Raw genomic sequence first — 25,689 nt, 5'->3', positions numbered from 1 at the left:
TGATTTCCTAGGAAGGGCATCTGCTGCAGGGGCTTGGTGGTGTCAAACGACAGCTGGTGGAGAAGGACAGTCGGGTCTGGTAGCCAAGAGATGGAGGACCCACCAGCAGCATGTGGGAAGGAAATTTATGTGGGGCCCAGAGCTGTGGCTTGGTGGCCAGCCCCGTGACTGTGGAGGATTCTGTTGGGTGGGCTGCAGAGACCGCCAGTGCCCCTGGCAGACACAGCAGGGAGGCTTCTTAATTGTTAAATGGATGAAGTTTGTTTACAGAAGGCAGTAATGGTGGCAGTGTGAGATTTTTATCTGCAAAAGAAATCAGGAGGCAGGAATAAGACTTACAATGGGCCAGGGAGGAGAGAGCAGGCAGAAAGACCGGAGGGCCCAATCTGGGTGAAATGAAGGTAGCAAGATGACAGAGACACAAAACGAGGGTGCCAGGCTTGCGCAAGTACCAATCACCTGCTAACTGTGGTCCTGGGAATTGCCACCAATCTCTGAATGACTGCGATTTTCAAAATGTCGGAGGTTCACAGTCAAGAATAGGAGAGTGAGGCCACCCTCAAAAATGTTCACACAAATGTCTGGCCTCCCTACCATTTTATCTTTGAAGCAAACCTTTAGTTTCCTGTCTGTCTATGATATTCTGAGGTCAATCAATGAAATGGCATGAGGTCACCTCTTTACATCCCCAGACAGGAAGACATATAAAGCACAACCAGAAAGACAGAGCCCTAAAATCTAGAGATGCTGGCTAAACCAAAGCAGTACTGGGACCCAGACAGAGCAATGTCAAGAAAACCCACCGACTCACAAATACCATGAAGTAAATAAAATGAAGAGAACGTGGACTATGGTGGGACTCAACGCTGAAGGTGCTAAGCAAAAAGCAGTACTGTAGATTTTGCAATCGGACTGGGTAGGGCCGTGTTAGTAATGAGAGCCTATGGCATTAGCGTCATGCATCATAATGTGTGGCCTTAATGACCATTTCCAAAAATTTTAGGATGGATTCCTGAACCAGAATTGAGTCTGTAGAGCTCAATTCGATTGCTGTGCTCTTTCTCCCGGTTCCCTAAGAAGCATGAGGATTTGGGTGAGATGAAGATCATGCATGTGTGATGTTGACATCGATGGTGGTGGTGATGATGATGATGATGATGATAATGATGATGATGATGATGACGACAACTCTAGTGGACCCGCTGTAATGTCATGTGAAACTCCACTTGTATTTTTTTGATCCTCCTACTGCTAGTCTCTAATGAACTGAAATTAATATGCAGATTAAAATTTATTTGTGATCTCCCAACTTCCGACCTAGCCCCAAAGGGAGAAGAATGTCCCCCTCAGGGCATTATTCTCAAAGTGAATGCTAGGACTGGGTTCATCTCCCGAGATGACACTGCCCAGCTAATAGGTAGCCATCCCTACTCAGGCTCATCACTTTATAGTCATCCTCCAGTTGTAGTACACCCACCTGACAAGGTGCACGACAACGTGAGTTTGGCTTACCCTAGGTTAGGATTTAAAGAGAAGATGAGGAGGAAGGAAAGAGGAGCTGTCACCTGCACATATTTGTGCAGAGGTCTAGGACTCTCTTGGAAAGTGTATTCTTCCAGGATGGCAGTGCCTGCCTCTGGCAAAGTTAATGGCGTCATTTGTAAAGGTTCACTTGGGAAATGTGGGTGATTAATGCTTGCTCATTTACATAAGGCTGTGTTGTGTAAATAAAGCTGTAGCCTTTTGCTTTCCAACAGTGGAGTTCTACTGAGACGATAAAAGCTGGACAAAGTGGGCTGCCGAACCCTTAAACTAGGTCGCTCTGAGCTTTACTGCACAAGGCCTACCCTGGTATGTTTTATGTGGGTTATGGAGAACCGTGGAGTGCAGTCTGTTTACTGTGCAAATTTGCCTTCCAGATCTTTCAATAAACGTATTTTCTACACTGAAGACTGAAGCCAATTCAGTCTCAGGCTGATTTAGAAATGTTATTAAAGGAAATAAGGATGAACATCTTCTTAATTCTTGCATTAAAATGTAAATAGGGTAATTATAAAATAATAAACTTTCTCCCCCAATAAAAAATGCTCAGTTAGAGAGCTCAGTTATGCAGATTATAGCGCCATTACTAAACACTGGGAACACATAGATGTCACATTTCTAAGTTTGCCATCGAGATTTTTTTTTCGGTTATATTGCCTAGAATCCAAGCATGACTCAGAAATCTCATTACTGTCTTTGTTCTCCGCAGAGCTGATGAGCGGTGACAGGAAGCTGGTGGTCGCCCTCCAATGCGCGTGCAGCTGACCTGCCCACGTTAGCGCAATGCGGGGAGGAATGGATGATGGTGAGCAGGATTCAAAGGGGTGGGAGATTCCAGGATGTAGGGAGAAGAGTCTCATACCTCACCCCACATGACCCATGGAACAGATGAGTTTTTGATTTTGTTTGTTTGCTTGTTTGTTTTGTATTTTGGTTTTTCAAACAGGGTCTCATGCTGCCCCAGTCTCACACTCACTCTGTAGACAAGGCTGGCCTTCAACTCCTGGTTCTCCCCCTCTTCCTCCTCCTCCCCCTCCTCCTCCTCCTCTTCTTCCTCTTCCTCCTCCTCCCTCCTCCTCCCTCTTCCTCTTCCTCCTCTTCCTCCTCTTTCTCCTCCTCCTCTTCCTCCTCCTCCTCCTAGTTTCTGGGATTGCAGGTGTGTGCCACCATACCTGGCTTCCATGACACAGTAGAAAAGTAGAATGCTGAGGTCTTAGCTGTCCTATCTATGAGGCTGATGTGTTTATGTCATGTTCTGCTAATGACAATACCATGCAGATTATTTTTAATCACAGAGCTGGAATGGTCCATTTCAGTTGCTATCATAGAAGAGAAAACTAAGGCCAACAGTGTGGCTATCATTTTCCATGTTCAGAACCAGGACTTAAACCTGTGTTCAAGAACTCTTTTTTAAATCTATCTATTTATCTATTTATTTTTGAGACAGTGTCTATGTAGTCTGTTGGTCCTTAAATTCTGAGAGATCTGTCTACCTCTACCTTTGCATTCTGAGCATTGATTAAAGGTGTGTGTCATCACACCTGGCCCTCCAGGACTCTGAATGAGTAGAAGACCCGTGACTTGTAGTTTTCTAAGTAAGGACAGAACCCAGACAGACTTAGTTATCATTTGCTGGTAGGGAATGTCCCACTATCGTCCAGGAGGGGTTCCGTTAAGCCTTACACCAAAGTCGGATGACAGGAAATAGTCTTGTAGGCACGCCTGCAGATTTAGGGGCAAGACATCCAGATCCTAGTTCTGCTGGCTACTGACTGTGAAAATATATGCAGTGCTCCTAAGCGGGAGACAACCTACAGGTTCACCTAGAAGGCACTGGTCAAACTGCACGTGCACACAGACTGCTGCTGGGTACTAAGTAAACAGTACCCAGGAGACGATCATAAGTTAAAGGCAACCCGAATGCATTATCTTCTAGTTGGTCATCGGAAATGGGATGTGTGTCTCTCTGGGCTAAAATGAAGGTATGGGTAAAACAGGTTCTCTGATGGAGCTTTCTGGAACCTGTGCACACTCCTTGGCTTTCGGAACCTTCCTTTATCTGCAAAGCCATCAGTGAGCAAGCACGTTCTTCTTATCATGCATCATCAACGACGGCTTCTTCCATCTCCTTCCCCTTTTAAGGAGGCCTTGTACACTGGGCACACGAGGAAGTGGTGGGTGGTCTTTCCGTTTTAGAGACAGATGATACCACCTTTAACTCTGCTAACTTACTTCCCCTTGGTGATGTAAGGTGACATATTAAGAGGACACAAGCATCGTTGTCTACCACATTCATTTGCAAACAAAGGGGTTAGGGAACACTCTATGTTGACAGAGTGGCTTCTCCATGAAGCTGAAGCGTTGTCAGGTGAGGGGGCGGGGGGAGCTGGCTCATGGTAGCGTGTCTGCCTTGCAAGCAAGAGGACCTGAGCATACATGGAAATCCCAGGTATGGTGGCACTGTGCTGCAGGGCAAAGCCAATCAGATCTCTGGAGCTCATTGGTCAGATAATCTCACCGGAAAAAGACAAGCTCTGGGTTTAGTGAGACATCTTGTCACAAGAAAAAGGAGGGGGAGGGAGATTGAGGATATCAAGCTCTGACCTGCTCACTCTTACTGACAAGTGTGCATGCATGCCTGCACACACATGTACACACACATATATACACACACATACATGTTCATGAACACCATAAAAACTAAACAAGCAAAGGCAGAGGAAAATTTATGTTACTCTATGTGTAAGAAAAACAGAAAGATACTCACATTTAGATATAGCTCCGTAAACAAAAGCTGGCGAGTTATGTAAAAAGTACTAAGGTGTTGATAACAATCAGGAATGGCAAGTAGGGCTTGAGAAGTTAGAATGGGTGAGGTTTTTAAGATATATTTAACTTTATACGTATGAGTGCTTTGCCTGCATGGACACAAGTGCACTAGTGTGTGCAGTACCCATGATGGCCAGTAGAGAGTGCCAGTTCCCCTGAAATTGGAGTTCTGGATGGAGCTGGGAATGGAACCCAGGTCCTCTGCAGAAGCAACGAGTACGTTTTACCACTGAGCCATCTATCCAGCTCCAAGATGGAATGATTTCTCAATTGATGACTGTAGATTTTGTCATAAGTAATGAAATCATGAAGTGTAAAAATCTTCCAAATTTATGCATATGAGGATTTTTTTTTCCTTCCTTCCTACGTGTATTTTAAGAAATGGCAGATTTGTAACAATAGAGAAGGTTTGGGGACTTGGACCTATTCGTTCTGCTGCTGTCTTTGAAGTCTGGGGAGAACTGATAGCTCTGGGATGCTGAGGTGTCAAATGAATTAGCATCTTCTTTCCCTCTGTTGACTCAAGGTTCATTTAAATTCTTCAGGGTAGAATTTTATGAGGTACTGAACATTTGCTAGACTTTGGTTGAAATCACACTAAATATAACTGTTCACATCATGGCCTGCTTGCTTCTCTGCCTTTCCAGTGAGTGGAATTTCGTTGTCTGTACTGTGTAGAATTATGAAAATGTCACACCCATGGTATATATGAAGAAGGATGTCTCTTATTTTTTTATTTCTAAAAACACATTGAATCTGCTTTTTGCAAAATGGCTTTTTGAGTTCAGAAGCTTAGGAAATTTCACAGCCAAGATAGAGTCTTCAGATTCCCATCTGAATATTACCAGTGTGTGTGTGTGTGTGTGTGTGTGTGTGTGTGTGTGTGTGTAAAGAGAGCACACCAATATGACGAGGCTTATTTGTATTCAGCCCACTCAGCATCAGGTCCACACACTTCAGAGAGCAACACAAAGGTGATACTCACATCCGAGTTAAAGCGAAGCTGACAGACGTTACAGGAAATAACTTGTTTCTTCTTTGGGGGAATGGAGACTCCAAATGTGTGGTTAATGACTGCTTTCTGCACGGGGTCCATCTGAAGAGCAAATGATTAAAAACAGAAAGTCAAAATCACCTTCCCAGGAGAGACAGCACTGGGGGCAAATAAGCCAAGCAGAACCACTCCTAGAGGTTTTAACTCTTAGTTCCCAGCTGAGGCTACCAAAGACTCTCCCTCGTTAGTAATGTTCTCGTCTCCCGGAATTAAGAATAAAAACCAAAGCAAAACACAAAGTGCTAACACAAAGAAGACCACAAGAGAATCACCACATGCCTTGTAACCCAGTGTCCGTGAAAGAAGGCATGAGGTATTTTAAAGAGTCTACTACAAAGCCCCACGTGTTAGGGTTAAAATGAAGTTGTGAAAGGTTTTCGTGGAGGAAGAGATAATACTCGGCAGGTCTCAGATGACCTCCGGGACAGTTACCGCAGATATATTTAACTTAAGTTTTGATTTATGGCAAAGTTGTAAATGTCAGGCTCTTATTACAGATCAGAAAGTGTGTACTCTTTATTTTAAAATAATTTATTAGCTTTCATGTTCTATGGATTGAAATTCACTGTTCTGGAAAGTATATTACAAATGAACACTCAGATGAATGTAAGAGATTGGCTAATACACAATCCTTGTTTAAATATTGATCCCAAGCAAGGCTTTGATTTATAGCGGGTGACTCCTTTTGGCTTCCATAAGAAACATACATATTTGGGGAAATGTACAGTAATGAAAGTGTTCAGCCACAGAGAAACTCATGGTGTAGCGCCATCACACTTAGGGGAAGTAAGGATTCCATCTGCAGAGCAGATAAAAAGAGCTATGTGGTGATTCTCTTGCATGGCCCAGAAGTTAATCCTTAGCATCAACATCAATGAGAGGTTCACAGGACAACGCAGAAGCGAAGCCAAGAGTCACTCATAGACAGGTGTGACGTGAACCAGGACAGGTCAACTGACACCGCCACCTAGGAAATCTCCCCAGCTCAGGGTTTAACGTTGGATTAGATGATGACATTTGAGAGACAAGAAATAAACACTGTCGCTGATCATGCTTATAAATCAATGAAGTCTAACACTAGCACTTAGGAGAACTGATATACAGCAAAAATAGAGGGCAGAATTACTGTTATAAGGGATGCCTAAGAATAATAGAAGTCATGTCTGTATGGTATATATGTGTAAAGCACAGGGGTGGAAACGAGGTAAATACAGTGTGCCCCTCTCTGAAATTCTCCAGAAGGAAAATTCAAAGTCACTGGAATTAGCTTTGCTCTTGGGTTACAAGTTTAAGAGTTGTGGAGGCGTGATGGTAAATGAATTGCCACTATACAAACAGGGGTGATGGTTTCCAGGTACATTTTCTGGAGTGGTGGGGATGGTCTCACATCCTAACCTAGGGCTTCATGAGAGCTAGCCAATCCTTACCACTGTCCTATGTCGACAGTCCTTGATTTTACCGCATGAGAAGTCGACAAAGCAGAACTAAGCCCAGCAAAAACAAACCACCATCAGGCAAAGCAAATCCCACAAGATCAGGGAAGAAAACATTAGGTATTTATTTTGTTTGCAGATGTGTATATCTAAATACTTTCTGCTGGTTCCTATAGATATATCAGAGTATCAATTTGTATTAGGCTTAAAAATAAAACAGTCTATTTGGCAGTATTAAAATGCCCCCAATTTTAAAGTTAACAAAAGAGCCTTTTATTGAGATAGTTTTTATTCTCAGACTTCCTGTTGGAAGACATCTACCGAACTCTAAGTCATGCATGCCTCTTTGCTCATCCTTGCTGTAGACTACACTCATGCTTCATCGTTTGCAAGGTGCTTTTAAAGAGACATAAATAATAACATCCTTTAAGCCACATCTAGAATGTACATTTTCCCCTACCACTCATTTTAAAAGGGTATCAAAAATTAACCTTAAAAATAAGAATTTCCATTGCTGAAAATAAATGCACATGTCCTCGTTTTACCTATGGTATGACACACAAGCACACATAAAATATGAACTTAAAATATGCTACTTTAAAATTTTTAGTGAGCCAAGATCATTAGGGGTGGATCCAACACAATCCTTAAATAGAAATATTCCCCTTACATTTTTTTTCAAAGAACTCCTAATATAACTGCATCCTGTTCCAATCTGACACTGGTATCACCCCAGCTTGAAGACACTGCTTCCTCTTCCCCATCCCTAAGGGAAAGTCATGGCTGAACACTCCAAACACAGATGCAGACAAGTTCCCAGCCACCTGTACCCCCAGAGCATGGTAAGGAGGTCCGTGCAAGACACTGGCACCAGACTTGGCCTCTGTAGTGTGTAAGATCCTAGCTTTCCTCACAGAGTCGGTTCAGTTGTGACAGCAGTTGTAAGGGTTTCCTGGCCTCCGGCTTTGCTGCCTTCCTTTGAACGACGACTTGGAGCTAGCCATACCAGAGTCTCTCCCCTGATGTCTCGGTCACTCTAGTTTCCAGGGAAACACGACTCATCTCCTTACAAGAATTTTCAGAAAAGACCCGTTTTCCTCTTGTCTAAATCCCTTCTATCTTTCTCGTAGATGCTGATTTTGGTGGTGAACCCCAAATGCCAGTCAGGATTGAGAGGTGCCCAGGGGATGAAGCACACCTCTGTGTGTGTGGGGGGGCATGGGGGGCTGTTTCCAGAGAGGACCAGCTAAGGGGAAGGGGACCCATCCTAACATGAGTGTCAAGACTCAATAGTCTGGAGGACTACGGTGTAGATGGAGGGCAAGAAGGAAGCCCTCCAGGAAAGCCTCTCTTTTCTCCCCTCTGCCCATCAGGGTCCAGCTGCTCGGGTCGCTGAAGCCTCCCTGCTGTAACAGACTGAAACCTAAATGAATCTCTCATCCTGTGGCTTGAATAGAAAACGTCCAACTTGGGTTCTGTGTATGACCTCTCACTGGTGGCATTAAGGAGATGGACAGTGGAACCCTCAGGAGGTCGGTCCTGGCTGGAGGAAGGTGACCACTGGGCACCTGCTGCTGAAGGCTATACCCAGCTCTCAGCCCCCACCCACCCTGCTTCCTATCTGCAAGGCCGAGTGTAGCCTCTGCTGTACCATCACAATATTTTGCCTCACCCCAGGCACAGAATAAACAGAGCCAAGGACTGTTGAGAAAAACCTCAGAAACTGATCTAGAGTAGAAAAGTTACCCTTTAAAAGTTGTGTTTTCTCTGTGGGTACAAAGCAGAAAAATAACTGTGGATCCCTCATTTAAGTGGCTTCCCCAGGGTCTGTGCCTCAGAAACAGAAAGTCTAAAAACATCTCTAAGTACAGTTTTTAATTCAAATATGATTTGTTGGTCCTGAATTTAAGAAGATGTTACGGGGTACAGATGCTCTCGCTGCCCAGTCTGTTGGATCCCTTGGGACAACTGCTGGTGCTCTGGACCCTCACGTCTGAACGAAGAACCCTGATGGGCAGAGAGGAGAAAACGTCTGAAGGAATGCCTAACTTATGGGCGAGATTTAAATTTGCAGCATCATAAGAAGGTTTTCCGATTTTCAAAACGCAGGAAGTGATAATAAGTATTCGGAAGTTTTGTTTCATGTCTTCCGCAATGTTCTAAGATTTAGATGGAATGGTTACTGTTACATACACTTTTTTTTTGTTTGTCTTACTAATTGGCTGCTTTCTCTATAGTCTGTCAGAAGGAGATCTGTCCAGCCTGTCGGTGTACGTGGTGAACCTGCTTCCTCTGGGTGGAATGTGACCATCAGCACATGACTCAGAGCTGCCACGATCCTCCCTGGAGCGATGGAGAGCCTACAAGCTTCATGGGGCTTCTGGGGGTGCAGGAGCCTTCATGGCTATCCTCTCTGAGGTTGAGAGCCTACAAGTGTCATAGGGCTTCTAGGGGTGCAGGAGCCTTCATGGCTATCCTCTCTGAGGTCGCTCCCTCCTGAAAGGTTACATAAGGAGTACGCAATGAAATACGGTTGGGAAAGCGCTTGCAAGTTGCCCAGGGTGCTCTTGAGTTTCACATTTTCCAGGCATTGTAATTCCCATGTGGTGGGAAGGACCCCTCGGGGAGTAAATAACTCCAATGGACTTATTGACAGAATTGGAACAATAAAGTTGGACAGAATCTATTCCGCAAGAACTGGGATGAGAGGATGTTTCTTTACATCTCCCCAGAAAGTCACACAACAGTGGCAATTCTTCCATTATTCATACAGTAACTTCCAGAATAAATATTGCATCCTAGATTAATAAAGACATTCTCATAAACACTAAAAAGTCAAGTAATTAAATTAACAAATGAAAAATTACATATGTATAAAAGACTTCATATATACCATATTAAGGTAAATTATTGAAGGAATCGCAATTACACACCAAAGCAGTATTTTAAAAGATTAAATTGGCAGTTCATAGGCATTTAATTGTTAAAAATGAATGCTTTCAACAATATTATTAAGTGTAAGATAAATTTTAAATGACCACATGCTTGTTACTTAGTTAGGCAATTTAGCTCATGCTATTTCTGTTTACACAGAAAAGTCTGCGGATGGGGGCAATTAGGATCGACTGGAAAATAATCATAACATAGCTTTCAAGAGGAAAAAACAAGTAAATCAAATGCCTGCCACACAGCTCCAGCTACCAGAGTCCCTTACCTGGCAGAACTTATTGGTCCCAAATAAGCCTCTTCTTTTCTAAAAAAAGTAAAAGTTAGAAGTAACCATCTGGTACTTTGAGACGAATGTGCACAGCCACACGCATTGACATGGTTTAGAAACCCGTTTCTCCCGCTCATGTGCGTGCAGACGCTGGAACGCTCGCTACCTACAGAGTAGTGAGGCTGAGCTCTCTGCAGTGAGTCTCAGGAAAACCAAAACAAAACTTATCAGTGCCCATTAAATGATAGGTAATGAAAATGGATGGGGTGGTGGCCGTCATCAGGAACTGTAGAAGGCAACTGGGGGCCACAAATGGGAGAAATAACTACTGGTTGCTGTGCTATAAGCCGAAGTAATGAAGCTGGCCCCATCACCTGTCTATTGCATTTTCAGCATCAAAATGAGAACAAACATCCCTTTGGTATATTCATCAAGATCATGAGGCCCACAAACCTATACGAATATTTTTTAAAGACCATTACTTTCCTTGAGTATAGCAAAAAGTAATTTGCAACTGCACGGGCTAAGCAATCACATGGAAACCGGTGGCCGTGGAGGGACCCAGACAGAGAGGTAGCACAGGCTGAACTGCGGTCACTTTCCGCTACGGATAGGCAGGGTCTCCAGGGCAGTGATCAAGGGCTGGGCCATACTTTAGACATGAGATGGTTCTCTAGGTGGAATTTCAATAGAATCAGACGTTTGTTCAGTCATCCCAATACTTTTGAAGAGGCTGAACCTGAGGTTTTATCCGATGTCTTTAAACAATTTAGCTATGGAGGAAGGCTGAGACTAGGGAGAGCCTGGGTGCTACCACCCTGTTAAGTAGGAGATATTGTTCAAGAATTATAGGGGGCTTTCTTTTACCCATGCTGTTCTTAAGGCAATTGCATCTTTAAACCAATCATGGATTTTTGGTAATGTCCCTAAAACCATTTGGTGAGCACAAATTACCTACACAATTCGGTATGTCTATTGTTATCAAATAAAATTAGAAGCCAGGGGTTCAGTGTATGTGTGTGTATGTGTGATATATGTGTGTGATATATGTGTATGTGTAATGTGTATGTATATGTATATTCCACCCACTAAACATTTCTGGAGTTCTAGTGTGGTTCAGATAATGTTCCTGTCTGCATGGAGAAATAGTCAAAGATGAGAGAGAACATGATTTTAAAGTTGAAACGTGAGATGGTACAACATATTTAATTGGAATCTGGAGGGTGAAGGTCACCATTAAGCAAAAATAAGAAGATATGGGAAAGAAAGACAGACAGAAAAAGCGGTCTGTGTTGCATGGCCCTTCCAACCCTAGGCTCTGTGCTCCCTCTCTGCTCTTCTCATCCTGCTGGTATCCAGGAGCCTCCTCTCAGTGCGTGACAGCAGTGTTGCCTTGCATGGCTATTGGCTTTGTCATTCCTTCCCCTAGCTGCCTAGTAATGGTGACAACATCGGAAGCGCTGCTGAGTTCTTGGAGACTTACTCTACCTAGGGCACTCGGAGCTTGAGCTCAGTACCCTTCACCAGGAGGTGAAGTGGATCACTTAGGATTTTCTGCCACACAGAAGAAGAACCCAGGACTCTGAGAAAGACCATCACTGACCACCCTATGTTCTCAAGTTCTGGAGTCAGGCGTCAAGCTTCAGCAGGGCTCTCTCTCCACACTTACCCTAGTGGAGGGACAGTGCAGAGGGCAATGGGACCACGCAACACCATGGCACAGCATGAATCTAGAGCCAGAATCCAAGAGGCAGCTACCCATGCAAGTGTCTCCAGAAAGAAGAGAAAGACTTTTCTCTTCTTGATTCTGTCTGCTCTTAATATACCCTCCCCCACTTTTTTTTATTGAGTAACTTTTGGAAAACCATATAAAACTCAGGATTTTCTGCCCTCTTTCTGAATCATAGCTGTTCAGACAGCACATAGACAAACACTCTAAAAATACTTAAGGGATTACTAGTTAGCAGGGCAGTCATCTCTTGCACCTGCCTTCTTTTTACTACAACAAAGAGGACTTCAGTTACTAAAGCCTGCGGTTTAGGGCCTTCTGGAAGTTTGGCTAAGCATCAGCCTTTTAACTGTGACATTATCAAATTACTGTAGTACACAAAGAATAACCATTCCTTTTCATCCCTTTCTTTCTCAGGAGCAGACTTAGGGGGAAAATATGTGACAAAAGAGTCTCATTACATTTCAAATATTCATGAAATGACACATTTAAAAGTAATGGCTGCATTATTGAAGAGCAATATCCCTCTCAAGTTACTTAAAAAAAAAAAGAGACATGAAAGTCCAAGAAGAGTTTCTTGGGAACACATGTGTCAGTGGGGGAGAGGACACAAGAGGGGGTGATGGGTAAAAATGGCTAAAATTCATTACATATGAGGACGAAAGTGTCAAGAAGCAAATCACCTCCTTTAGATGGCCTGGTCTCTTCCTCAGTTCTGTATGGGTAGGGGCTCTGAGAGCCAACAGGCACAAGTCCACGGACAAAGATGGCTTGGCATAAGGAAAAAAATAGTCTTTATCTATTTTGAAGAATAATTTTTGTCAAGACGACTAGCCTGCATTTTCTGGTAGTTTTTCTAGAATTCCATACAGAATATTCTTAAACTAAATTTTTTAGGTGTTAGGATTCTTAAAGGTTAAAGTTTTTTTTTTAAACAAAATAAAATATAGTAAGATAAAGCAAAAACACACTGGAGTTGACAAGACCAACAAATAGAAGGAAAGGGGACCAAGAGAAGGCACAAGAATCAGAAACCCACTCATCCACACTCAGGAATTCCATTAAAAACACCAAACTAGAGCTATAACATACATGCAGAAGACCTGGTGCAGACCTGTGCTTGCTGCCTCTCTCTCTCTCTCTCTGTGAGTTCATCTGAGCTTTGATCATGTTGATTTAGAAGGCCTTGTTTTCTGGCTGTCCTCTATCCCCTCTGCCTCTTACACTCTTCCCAACTCCTCTTCAGCAGGGCTCCCTGAGCCTTGCAAAGAGGGATTTGACAGAGACATCCCTTTTAGGGCTGAGAGTTCCAAGGTTTCTCACCCTCTCCATAATGCATGGCTGTGGGTCTCTGTATTTGGTGCATCTGCTACTGGAGGGAACGTCTCTGATGATCGGTGAACAAAAGGTACTGATCTAAGTATGTGTGTGCATTCATACACACACTGCATGTGATATCTATGTACACATACATAAAAATGCATATGTGATATATGATATATAATTATATATATCACATATATGTATATCAGGATGTCATTAATTGCTCTCTCTTTCCTCTTTCTCTCCTTCCCCCATTTTATATTTATTTATTGAACAGGGTCTCACTCTGTAGTGCAGGCTAGTCTGGTACTCACTGTGCAACTGAGATTAGCTTTGAACTCATGGCAAAGCCCTGACCTGAGCCCCATGTGCTGCATTGTAGGTGTGAGTCACAATGTCCAGCTCAACAGGCCATTTTTAAGCTGCACTGGATAGAAAGAATATTTCTAAGATTCACTTTCAGGCAGATTTGTTGCTCTTTTTTTTCCACTGGAAGATGTCATATCGTTAGCCATGTGCCTCTCACTGATATGAACTGTCTAATCTGACAGCAGATACTTGTATGTAGCAAATATTGTCACTACATATATAAAATGTTATTTTTTCTTGGCTGCCCACATGCCTGGTGATTTCCCATGTTACAAAGAGATCAGGAGAGATGATTCACAGTTGTACATATGCTGCTGTGTAATTCAAAATGCCATTATCAGTGAGCTTTTATAGAGTTCAGTTTAAACAAAGAGATGGTCGACTTATTCCTGAGAAGATACAGGGGCCACTTACACTCACAGCCAGCGCTACCTGGATAGTGATGATCTTATGCAAATGCTAGAGAGCCAAACTAAAGAACTGAGTTCTGTGGCACAGGATTCACAATTCAGGGTAAATGTGTGCATACAAAGCCATCTGACTGGTTGATTCCATGAGGTATTGAGTTGAGCTCCAGAGAGAACTTCTGTTTTCCCCTCCCCTGTTCTTAAACACGTCAATGTTGAGATGTGAAAGAAAGTGTTTTTCCAACCAGGATACAAAGAACATTCTAGAGAGGTTTTTTTACTTTACTCACAGTGTTCCTATAATTAAAATAATTTTTGGTCAAATTATAACCACTGAATTGAAGAGATCTGTGCTCATCTACAAAGACACTGTAACAATACTTCCTATCATATTGCTATGGTAGGCTTTTGAAAGAAATGAGAAAAATTAAAGAATCTGTAAAGGAGATGAAACTTATTTGGGATCAGTGAATAAACTAATGAGAATTTACCTCTATTGCAAAATTTAATAGCTCCACATGAGAAATAAAATAGGGGGAAAGAAGATTAATATTTTCTTATCCCCAGAGAAGTCACTTTCTTCAAAGTATTAAGTTATATTTCTCTCAATAAAATATATTAACATTTTAGAAATACACGGTTGAGAGTGAACTGTATGACACAAATAAAATACCTACGACGTTGTCACAGTTCGCTGTTCAGAGTAATGACAACAGGAACTGCTCTCACCAAGAGAATGTGAAATAAACAGACTGTCTCCTGCCCTGTCTAGTATGTGGTCTCCTTGGGGTGAAATAAAACAAAACAATATATATAATTTCAGGAACTCAGACGGAAGAGACTTTTCATTTGAGGGCCGGTTATGAGAGTGACTGCTCTGTAACATATTTAAAGAGAGCTAGCCTAATGTTGGGAAGACAGGCTAGATAGAAGATAATCTTGAAAACTGGCTTTTATTCTCTCTCCCTCCTTCCTTCCCTACCTCCCCCTCCCTCCTTCCCTCCTTTTCTGTACATGCATATAAAAGAACATCAAGTGCCCTGCTCTGTCCTGATACCCTGTTATTTCCTCAAGACAGTAAAGGTTTCTTTACCAAATCAGATGCTCGATTATCACTAGTTTGGCTGGCCACTGAACTCCCAAGAACCACCTGTTTTCAGGCCCCCACACTGGGGTCACAGGCACATACACAGCTATTCCTATTCCTTTAGGTGGGTGTAGGAAGACAGAGATCACTCAGGGCCTTGTGCTTGCATCTTGCTGAGCCATCCACCAGGCTCAAAGAAGGTTGGGCTTTTCTTTCAAAAATCAACACTTGAAAGCAGCTCCCAAATATACCTATTAATTTCCATAACAGACAATTCAACACCCCAAAATAAGTCTGAGGAATATTAGTTAAAAATAGAATTCCTTATTATTTTTAAGGAGGTTAAACTTGTATGCATGTCACCTGATTCTATGCAAGGACGCTGGCAGAGGTGGTTTAAGTACGACTGGTGCAAGACCTCCAAATTCTTTGCTGAAGTGAAGATGTTTGCTGCTTTCTGTATAAGGGTTAAGGAAACATTACAAGAGCTTTCTGAGAGACCAGGGAGGCAGTCACTCCTGATTTAAAAATCAATACGCCTATGGATCAACAGAGTACATTAAATAACATCCTTTCAAACAAAACAAAACAAAACAAAACAAAATGTTTTGCCTAAACTAGTTGGAACACTGCTCAAAACTCAATGTATACAGCACAGCACTGGGAGAAATCTGATTGGTAATGCAGAGTGAGAGGAGAGAAGACAAAGAGAGAACTCCTCTAGGCAGGATCAAATACAAAGACTGAACCACAGGTCTGTTTGATAGATTCTTCATTTTAAATTCAGAAGCATTTCCCTCTGTGCAACCAGTGGCTTGCTGCTCACCCTCACACTAAGAAGGTGGCAACAGAGGTGTGTCAAGGCTCCGCACACAACAGATCTGGAGTTGTCAACAGAGCTGGAGTTGAAGTTCAGTCCTCAGAGCAGGCTCTTGTGTAGTGGTAAAATCTCCACGACTATTCACGTGACTGTGGGGCTCTGTCTAGTCTAGAACTTGCTTTGTAGACCAAGCTGGCCTTCAACTCAAGAAATACGCAATTCAGCCTTTGCCTCCTAAGTGCAATGCTGGGACCAAAGCCATCACCACCACACCCGGCATGCCTAGAATTCCCCCGTCTAAAGAGAATCCTAACTGAAAATTCAATGCAACAACACAACGAAAGGGGGATTCTAGTTGAAGCAGGTAGACCAGACTTGGTGAAAGCCAGTATGATTTTTAACTTGAAAAAGAAAAAAATATATATATTTTGAGAATTTAGTGACCTGAGCAAACCTTTTCCACTAAGAACAAATACTACTGTAGCAAGATCGAGCTGACAAAAACTAAGATGTCAGTTAAATTTTATTTATTTTTTATTTAATCCTTCCTCTTGGTGGATCTTAGATCAAAAACAAAGCCAAAATGATAATAAGACAACACACTGAGCGCTACATGCACTCCAGAGGGCAGGAAGTAGAGGGGATGTGACTAAAGACGAGGTAGGACCATCAACACCCTCTTCCCTGTGACCTTCTCCAATCAGGACCTATACTTGCTAAAGTCTCAAGAACTTCTCAAAACCATGTCACCAGTTGAGGACCAAGCGTTCATCACACAAGCCTGGGTCCGACATCTCATCTTCAATTTCTTCTGGTGGGCCATCAGAAGCCACTGGTCCTGGAGTACCCTGGGCATTTACTTTAATCTCGCTTGCTCCTTTCTCTGATGGCGAACAAAGGAGGCGCACCCTCAGAACTGACTCTCCTGTAGCTCCTTGCAGCCTCACCTTGTCAAATGGAATGACTTAGGATTCCAATTGCCAAATAATCTCTGAGTGGTTTTATGGACATGGGCTATCAAAACTATTTCCTATTGTGTTTTCCCGTTCCCATTATCCCTTTGTGTGGTGAGTCTGCATGCACTCACCACCTCAGCTCAATAGAAAACACCTCTGGTTCAAGTTTGTTTTTCCATTTGTGTTATAAAAATATACAATGGTTGTAAAGGAAAATAAAGAGCTGTGATAAAAATGCCCCACTTTGCTTGCAGCAGTGATAATTGCTTTATTGAATAAAGCTTTGTTAATTGTATAGCCTGACATTCAAAATTTGTTCATTTGACTTGAAATTATTTTACATGAATGCAAAGAGGCAAGTAGTTCAATCCAAAAGTAGTTTTAAATAGAACCGTCTTCATCTTCTTAAGTTTGTAAGAGAATATGGTTATTTCCAGGAAAAGAAAATTTATTATCCAAACTTCCTTCAGATACACATGAAGTCTTCTTTCTAATAGAGCCACCACAAAATAGGGGAGAGTGACTCCAAGGAACAAAGTCACCAATCCATCTAGTTAGCTCACACAGACAGGGCATCAGCATTTTCTAATAAAAATTAAAAAAACAAACAAACAAAAAATAGAGATGGGCTTGGAAGGTGGCTCAGTGACTAATGAGTTCAGACCCCTAACCCTCTTGTAAAATAACAATGTATGGTGGAATGTCCCAGTAACCACAGCACTGAGTAGGGACCGACAGGAAGATCTGACGAGCTGGCTAGCTAGCTGGCTAGTTGACAAGCAGCAGGGTCAGTTTGAGACCCCGTTCCAAAGACACACACACCTGTGTCTGGTGTCCACACCGAATGGGTACACACCCTGCGGATTACTACACGTAGACAACAATTAAAGAAAGAAAGAAAACACTACATGGACAGCGTGCTAAGTTGTCAGGAAACACAGCAAGTGTCTCTCAATAATAAAAGACTTATTTCAGTTGGGGCAAGGTGGCACATGCCTGTGATCCCAACACTTGGGTGGTAGAGGAAGGGTGAGTGTCATGAGTTCAAGGTTAGCCTGGGCTACACAGGTAGTAAAATAAAGCAAACCAAAACAAAGACTTACCATTTTGAGCAAAAGGGTATTTAGAATGTGCCCAGGCAGTAGGAAGATTTTCAGAAATGGTCCTATATATTTTTTTTTCATTTTCTGAAATTAGTTCTTTCAGGATGCTTGGTCCTTCGGTCCTCATGACATCTGCCTGACAATTTTATGGACCATTATGCCTCTCCCATCACGTCTAACATGTTTACTACAATTGGTCAAATACCTGTACCTGGTAATACAACTTGCTTCATTGAAAACATTTTGTATAATTGTTAGGGAATCACCAAGTCCCTCCCAAACAACAAAACCATCCACAATCTCAATGACTGGCAGTTATCAAAATACTTGAGATTGACCAGCCCTCCTAAAGCGAGGGTTAAAAGCTGTCCTCTGGGAATCAATCATGTTCTCAGCAGAGAAGAATATTTCAGAGATGTGAAAGCTGAAATGGAGACTATAATCTTTTGTGATTACCCTTGAGGCTGAAGTGAACGCAAAAAGGAAAGTCTATGAATTGCTGATAATTTCCTGTGATGACCCACTCCCAGGAAATTCTGATATTGCTCTTGCACCGTAACAAAAGGACTGTTCCCCAGACGTGTAGCTTCAAAGAACTCCACATCTGGGGGTCACGAGAGCTAGTCATCCATTATGGGGGCCAGGCCTGAGAGACGGCTGCTCTCTCCGAAGACAATGGAGCGTCTGATTGCACCGGGACTCATCAGCTGTGTGGTACATACTGTCTTTCTAAAAAGTTTCGTTTTTGAAATAACTGATTAAAAAAAATATCAGTTTTAACTTACAAAAGTCCAAAGACTGATGCATTTTTCTGCTGCTCCTACTAGCTATGGCTAGTACATATTTCGCTGATAAATTTTTATTTGCGCAGATATTTTTATTCTGAGGAAAAAAATTGTTATGTACATGTACTTACCCTAAAAGTCTGTATCATACTTAAGATGGAACCCAGTGAGTTGTAATTACTCAGAGTTTGGGTGAAGTGATTTACATTCAGGAAAGAATGTATCTGGGGAAGGGAAGCAGGAGAGGGAGGCGTGTTAGGAAACAGCAGAGGGCTGAGGGAGTCCTCGGAATAAAAGTTCATTATCAGTACGTGAAGGATCACCTGGTAGGTTGACTGTTTCGGGACTCAGTTAAATCACTTCTTAAGTGGCCATTGGCCTAGTTGTGGTTTGACTAATGAACAATGTGAACCAAAGGTTCCAAAATCATTTTTAAATTATAACTGTAAACACCATCATCTTAGGGATCAATGACAAAGTCTCACAGGTAAACAGTTCTCAACTTCCCAAGTAATGGTAAAGACAGAGTACAATCAAATTCATTGTATGTTTTTCTCCCTAAGCTCCACTGAAAAGATCCTCTCGCCAGCTTTCCTGAATTCACTCGTGATCATCTTTAGTGCTTGAAGGAAGTCAGGCGATTCTGGTCTGTAAATCTGGTCTGCCTTCATCTCATTCAACTGAACATACCATGAAACCAGGCACACATCTGTAAACTAGAGCCTTCATGTCATAAGCTCATGTTCTTGACCACATGCATACAATTGGTATCTATGATAATTAGGGTTTCTCTGATGCAGAAAGTCAGCTCCAGTGGTGAACATTATTTATTCACTGCAGTTAAAGGGATCAAAGGGATTGATATATGAATATAAATTATGAGTATTTGTAAGAATACTGCATTGCCATGTTGACTCACTTTGTAAGGATCTAATATGTAAAAGTATCTTAAATTATTCAAAATATTATTGGGATATGTTTACACAGCACTTTGCTCTCCACCAAAAGAAAAACCAAATTTAATGAACTCTAGAAATTTCCTAAATACTCAACAATACTCAGTTCTCTATGAATATAATCAACAAAAATTTTCATTATATAATGATTTGGATAGGAAGGTACTATCATGTCTAGTTTTTCTTTCCTTTTTTTTTAAATGTATGTGAATTTTTTTTAATTAGATGTTTTCTTCTTCAAACTGATTTCCAGAGTGGTTGTACCAGCTTGCAATCCCACCAGTAATGGAGGAGTGTTCCTCTTTCTCCACATCCTCGCCAGCATCTGCTGTCACCTGAATTTTTGATCTTAGCCATTCTGGCTGGTGTGAGGTAGAATCTCAGGGTTGTTTTGATTTGCATTTCCCTGATGATTAAGGATGTTGAACATTTCTTCAGGTGCTTCTCAGCCATTCAGTATTCCTCAGGTGAGAATTCTTTGTTTAGCTCTGAGCCCCATTTTTAATGGGGTTATTTGATTTTCTGGAGTCCACCTTCTTGAGTTCTTTATATATATTGTATATTAGTCCCCTATCTGATTTAGGATAGGTAAAGATCTTTTCCGAATCTGTTGGTGGCCTTTTTGTCTTATTGACAGTGTCCTTTGCCTTACAGAAGCTTTGTAATTTTATGAGGTCCCATTTGTTGATTCTTGGTCTTACAGCACAAGCTATTGATGGTCTGTTCAGAAAAATTTCCCCTGTGCCTATATCTTCGAGGCTCTTCCCCACTTTCTCCTCTATAAGTTTCAGTGTCTTGGAGTTCCTTGATCCACTTAGACTTGAGCTTAGTACAAGGAGACAAGAATGGATCAATTTGCATTCTTCTACATGCTAACTGCCAGTGGAGCCAGCACCATTTGTTGAAAATGCTGTCTTCTTTCCACTGGATGGTTTTAGTCCTTTGTCAAAGATCAAGTGACCATAGGTGTGTGGGTTCATTTCTGGGTCTTCATTTCTATTCCACTGATCTACCCGTCTGTCGCTGTATCAGTACCATGTATTTTTTTTTTTTATCACAATTGCTCTGTAGTACAGCTTGAGGTCAGGGATGGTGATTCCACCAGAGGTTCTTTTATTGTTGAGAATAGTTTTTGCTGTACTAGGCTTTTTGTTATTCCAGATGAATTTACAAATTGGCCTTTCTAACTCTGTGAATATTTGAGTTGGAATTTTGATGGGGATTACATTGAATCTTTAGATTGCTTTTGGCAAGATTGCCATTTTTACTATATTAGTCCTGCCAATCCTTGAGCATGGGAGATCTTTCCATCTTCTGAGATCTTCTTTGATTTCTTTCTTCAGAGACTTGAAGTTCTTATCATATAGATCTTTTACTTCCTTAGTTAGAGTCACACCAAGGTATTTTATATTATTTGTGACTATTGTGAAGGGTGTTGTTTCCCTAATTTCTTTCTCAGCCTGTTTATCCTTTGTGTAGAGAAAGGCCACTGATTTGTTTGAATTAATTTTATATCCAGCTACTGCACTGAAGTTGTTTATCAGGTTTAGGAGTTCTCTGGTGGAATTTTTAGGGTTACTTATATATACTATCATATCATCTGCAAATAGTGATATTTTGTGATATTCCTATCCAAATTGTATCCCCTAGATCTTCTTTTGTTGTCTAATTGCTCTGGCTAGGACTTCAAGTACTATATTGAATAGGTAGGGAGGAAGTGGGCAGCCTTGTCTAGTCCCTGATTTTAGTGGGATTGCTTCAAATTTCTCTCCAATTAGTTTGATGTTGGGCAATGGTTTGCTGTATATTGCTCTTACTATGTTTAGATATGGGCTTGAATTCCTGATCTTCCCAAGACTTATCATGAATGGGTGTTGAATTTTGTCAAATGCTTTCTCAGCATCTAATGGGTTGATCGTGTGGTTTTTGTCTTTGAGTTTGTTTATATAGTGGATTACGTTGATGGATTTCCGTATATTAGACCATCCCTGCATCCCTGGGATGAAGCCTACCTGATAATGATAGATGATCATTTTGATGTGTTCTTGGATTTGGTTAGTGAGAATTTTATTGAGTACTTTTGCATTGATATTCATAATGGAAATTGGTCTGAAGTTCTATTTCTTTATTGGGTCTTTATGTGGTTTAGGTATCAGAGTAATTGTGGTTTCATAGAATGAGTTGTGTAGAGTACCTTCTGTTACTATTTTGTGGAATAGTTTGAGGAGAATTGGAATTAGGTCTTCTTTGAAGGTCTGATAGAACTCTGCAGTAAACCCATCTGGTCCTTGGCTTTTTTTGGTAGGGAGACTATTAATGACTGCTTCTATTTCTTTAGGCGATATGGGACTATTTAGATAGTTAATCTGATCATGATATAACGTTGGTACTTCCTAAAAGAAACTGGAGAGAGCATACACGAGCAGTTTGACAGAACACATAAATGCTCTAGAACAAAAGGAAGCAAATTCACCCAAGAGCAGTATACTGCAGGAAATAATCAAACTCAGGGCTGAAATCAACCAAGTGGAAACAAAAAGAACTATACAAAGAATCAACCAAACCAGGAACTGGTTCTTTGAGAAAATCAACAAGATAGATAAACCCTCAGCCAGACTAACTAGAGGGCACAGGGACAGTATTCTAATTAACAAAATCAGAAATGAAAAGGGAGACATAACAATATAAGCAAAGGAAATCGAAAACATCACCAGATCCTACTACAAAAGCCTATAAACAACAAAACTGGAAAATCTGGATGAAATGGACAGATTTCTAGACAGATACCAGGTACCAAAGTTAAATCATGTCTATTTTTAAGTTAGAGAAAATGGCACACTCTGACCTTCTCAATCTCTCTTCCATGTTCTGCTTGGAAAGGAGCAGAGTGTTCTCCCTCCTTGCTCCCACATAGACCTAGCCTTCCAGGCCTTCGTGACCTGGACTCCTGCCTTCCTATGGATACAGTCATGTGGAGTCACTCCTCAGGTCAAAGATTGCTTCTCCAAGAGGTAGACTATAATAAATTAACGACTAGTTAACCTTTTAAAGGACATACATCAGTGATTGTCCATCATTTCACTGTCTGATAGCTTCCTCTCCTTTTGGGAGAAGTGCATCTTAGAGCTTCACTTGGCTCTAGTATCTGCTTACTAGAGAGCAGGTTGGTGGCTGGGAGGTGGTGGCTCACACCTTTAATCCCAGCAACTTGGAAGGCAGAGGCAGGGGGATTTCTGAGTCCGAGGCCAACCTGGTCTACAGAGTGAGTTCCAGGACAGCCAGGGCTCTACAGAGAAACTCTGTCTCGAAAAAAACCAAGAGAGAGAGAGAAAGAGAGAGAGAGAGAGAGAGAGAGAGAGAGAGAGAGAGAGAGAGAGAGAGAGAAGGTTGGGACCGACAAGACAAACCTGCCTTCTGAATACTGTGTGTGCAAGCGAGGATGCTCTGTTTGACTTTGGGGGGATTTGTTAGGCACTTAGATTTCTGCCCCATGTGAAAAACACTGTGAAGAGTGTACATGTCAGCCCAGCTCAGGTGAGCGTGGAGGCTAGCCCTTGCTTATCTCATTCTTTTCAGGTCTAGCCCACTCTATTGGAAGACACAAGGATCTCAGTTCTGTCTTTCAATCTTCTGATCCACAAAGGGCTCAATCAGTGACATAGGTAGCCTATTTCATAGACGAGCACACTTGAACAATTAACTGTCGGGTATCTCTGAAACACACCAATGTCCCGTGATCCTGAGTTCCATATAACATAGGTTATTTGTCATTTTGTTTCAAGCATCTGAACATAAAAGAGGAAGTTATAAAAAAAAACCCTACATACAGTGAAAGCTCAATTTGTGAAAAAGTCTTTTCCCAAGATTCCTACTAAGCTCGCAGATGTGTTTTAACTCCACAGATTGCTAAATAGCTCTCCAATTCATCTTTAGCACCCTCAACGCAGCCATAAAAGCAAAGAGCCTGGAATCTTCCACAGCGTGCTGCTCATCTGCAAAGAGACGCAATGCTTAATTCTGAGCGCCAGAATCAAGGAGGAGGAAAGGACAGAAAAAGAAGAACAAGAAAAAGCAACAAACAAGCAACAACCAAAACCATGTCACTACATGGGCTCCCCAGATCTTTGGGAGCCACCACAACCAATCACTGAGCATCTGGCTTAGAAAGCCTTTCCTGGGCTGTGGAGGTACTGTTTTAGGTATCAGTATTTCTCCACTTTCTTACTGAGCTTTCCCACTCTATCCCAGGCACACAAAGTCTCTGTGACTGAGACCAGCTAAGAGCAGGCTGGACTATGGCGGTAGCTGAGCAGTTTCTGGTTGGATTTAAGGCCTGCTTCACAGCAGGGATTCATGTAAGTGTACATTTAAATTACAGGAGGAAATGCTACAAAACTAGCCAAGAACTGTGTTTAAGAACCATCATTACGAAATAGGGTTTGAGAAAATTAAAGCTACAAAGCACCTTGGTTCTTGTGAATTTAATTCTTGGTTGGGGACTATTATTCCGCTAAGTGGACAAAAGTATCCATATGCTCTCTAACCCTGGATTGCTACACTCATAGGTCGGTGCACCTCTTAGATCTCATCAGAGAAGTTTCTTAGTGCAGTGGACCATGGTTAATGCACAGGCTCACAACAAGTCAAAGTTCAGGCAGTACATGTCGATGGAGGGCTCAGCCACAAATAGGACATTCATTTCCAACTCTCTCCCCTGCTCCCACCCTGCTGCCTGCTGCAAGGCTCAGGGACTATGGCAGAGGTGCCTAGAAAGCTACCTTTTGGACATGACAGGACCTCTGTACTCATGGACCCACAACAGCTGTGGCTGTGTGTACATACGACAGGCACATGATCAAGGGAACACACATTCTAGCATGAAGGTGGAAGGGATTCTGGAGCCCACACCCATAACTGAGGTGCTACAAACAGTTAACGGCTTCTAGAAAAGAAAGGGACAATTTTTCTTTAACTGGCTCCTTGTACACGGTTCATGCTCCAGTGGATGGCCCCACATCCTGAATTATATGAACAGCACAAACTGGACATATATACATATACATATATATATATATATATATATATATATATATATATATATATATATATGTGTGTGTGTGTGTGTGTGTGTGTGTGTGTGTGTGTGTACCACAAAACAAAAGCGACAGAAACTTGGAGTGGGGATGGCTACAGAAGGAGTTAGGGGAGGAGCAGGACAAATACAATGAAAATACATTTATAAAATTCCTAAATTAATAAAATATATGTTTTAAAAGAGCAAGGCGAGAGGTGTTTTCTTTTCCTAATTATAAGAATAACTAAGAATATACCGAAAGTCTGAGTTGAGAATAAGATGAAGGTCTAAAGAAGATGGTCCGATGTAGACACTCTTTCCAAGGTGACTCTACTCTTGAACAATGCTGAGCTGGGGCGGTGCCAAGGCTGAGAACCTGTCTTGCCAGGGAAATCTAGTGCCGCCTCCAAGTACACATAATCCTTGAAACCCTAGCCCCGAAGACTCAGCCCAGAGCCCGAGAGGCTGAGACCAGGGCAACACAAGAGGCAGGAGAGGAGCACACAGCAGGTTAGCTGCAGGACTCTCTTCCTCGACTCCCCACACATCACAGGGACTATAAAAATCTAATCCGAATCTCCAGGGACCATATGGGGAATGCCAGCGACGGAGGAACTATTTGTCAACTTAACCTCTGTTCAGCACAACGAATGTAGCATCAGACATGCAGGAAATGGCTGTGAGTGGGAGCCTTCCTCAATGACGTAGACAAGGCAAAGAAACCGAGCCACCTTTTACAGAAACATTCTTTCTACGTCCATAGCATAGGGTCTTCAGTCCAAGTTTTGAGGCTCCTGAGTGAGGCAAAGGATACAAGTAAAAATGGCATGTTGTGGTCTGAGGGGCAGAAAAACAACTACGTGTGTTGTCACGGTGAAGTTGTGTCTTTTCCCCAGTGATCATGTCTATTTTTTTCCCCTGGGTCAAATTTTGTGGGAATGCAATATTTTCTAGACATATGTACCTGTGGCAAAATACTTGTACAAAAAAACTTTGTTAGCTCCT

At 42.0% G+C, this 25,689-nt stretch overlaps 1 protein-coding gene across 11 annotated transcripts in view; it reads right to left on the bottom strand.

Moving 5' to 3' along the window:
- The window catches only part of Znf385b (zinc finger protein 385B), a 402,760-nt gene that overhangs the window by 60,053 nt on the left and 317,018 nt on the right, over positions 1 to 25,689 (bottom strand). For 6 of the 11 annotated variants that reach the window (XM_029474277.2, XM_029474271.2, XM_029474274.2 and 3 more), the window contains 2 exons: positions 10,073 to 10,111; positions 5,357 to 5,467 (listed from right to left, as the gene is read on the bottom strand). In XM_029474277.2, coding sequence (XP_029330137.1) covers positions 5,357 to 5,467; positions 10,073 to 10,111 — 150 coding nt within the window. Of the gene's footprint in view, positions 1 to 5,356; positions 5,468 to 10,072; positions 10,112 to 12,487; positions 12,657 to 18,785; positions 18,805 to 25,689 lie in introns of those variants that run through there. The other 5 variants (XM_085834743.1, XM_029474278.2, XM_021151825.2 and 2 more) reach the window with 3 other exon arrangements.

Source organism: Mus caroli, unplaced genomic scaffold (assembly GCF_978045245.1).
Source record: "Mus caroli unplaced genomic scaffold, Mus_caroli_1 scaffold_2, whole genome shotgun sequence".
NCBI lineage: Eukaryota > Metazoa > Chordata > Mammalia > Rodentia > Muridae > Mus > Mus caroli.
Note: the sequence above shows the minus strand (reverse complement) of the source record. Positions and strands in the feature narration are given on the sequence as shown.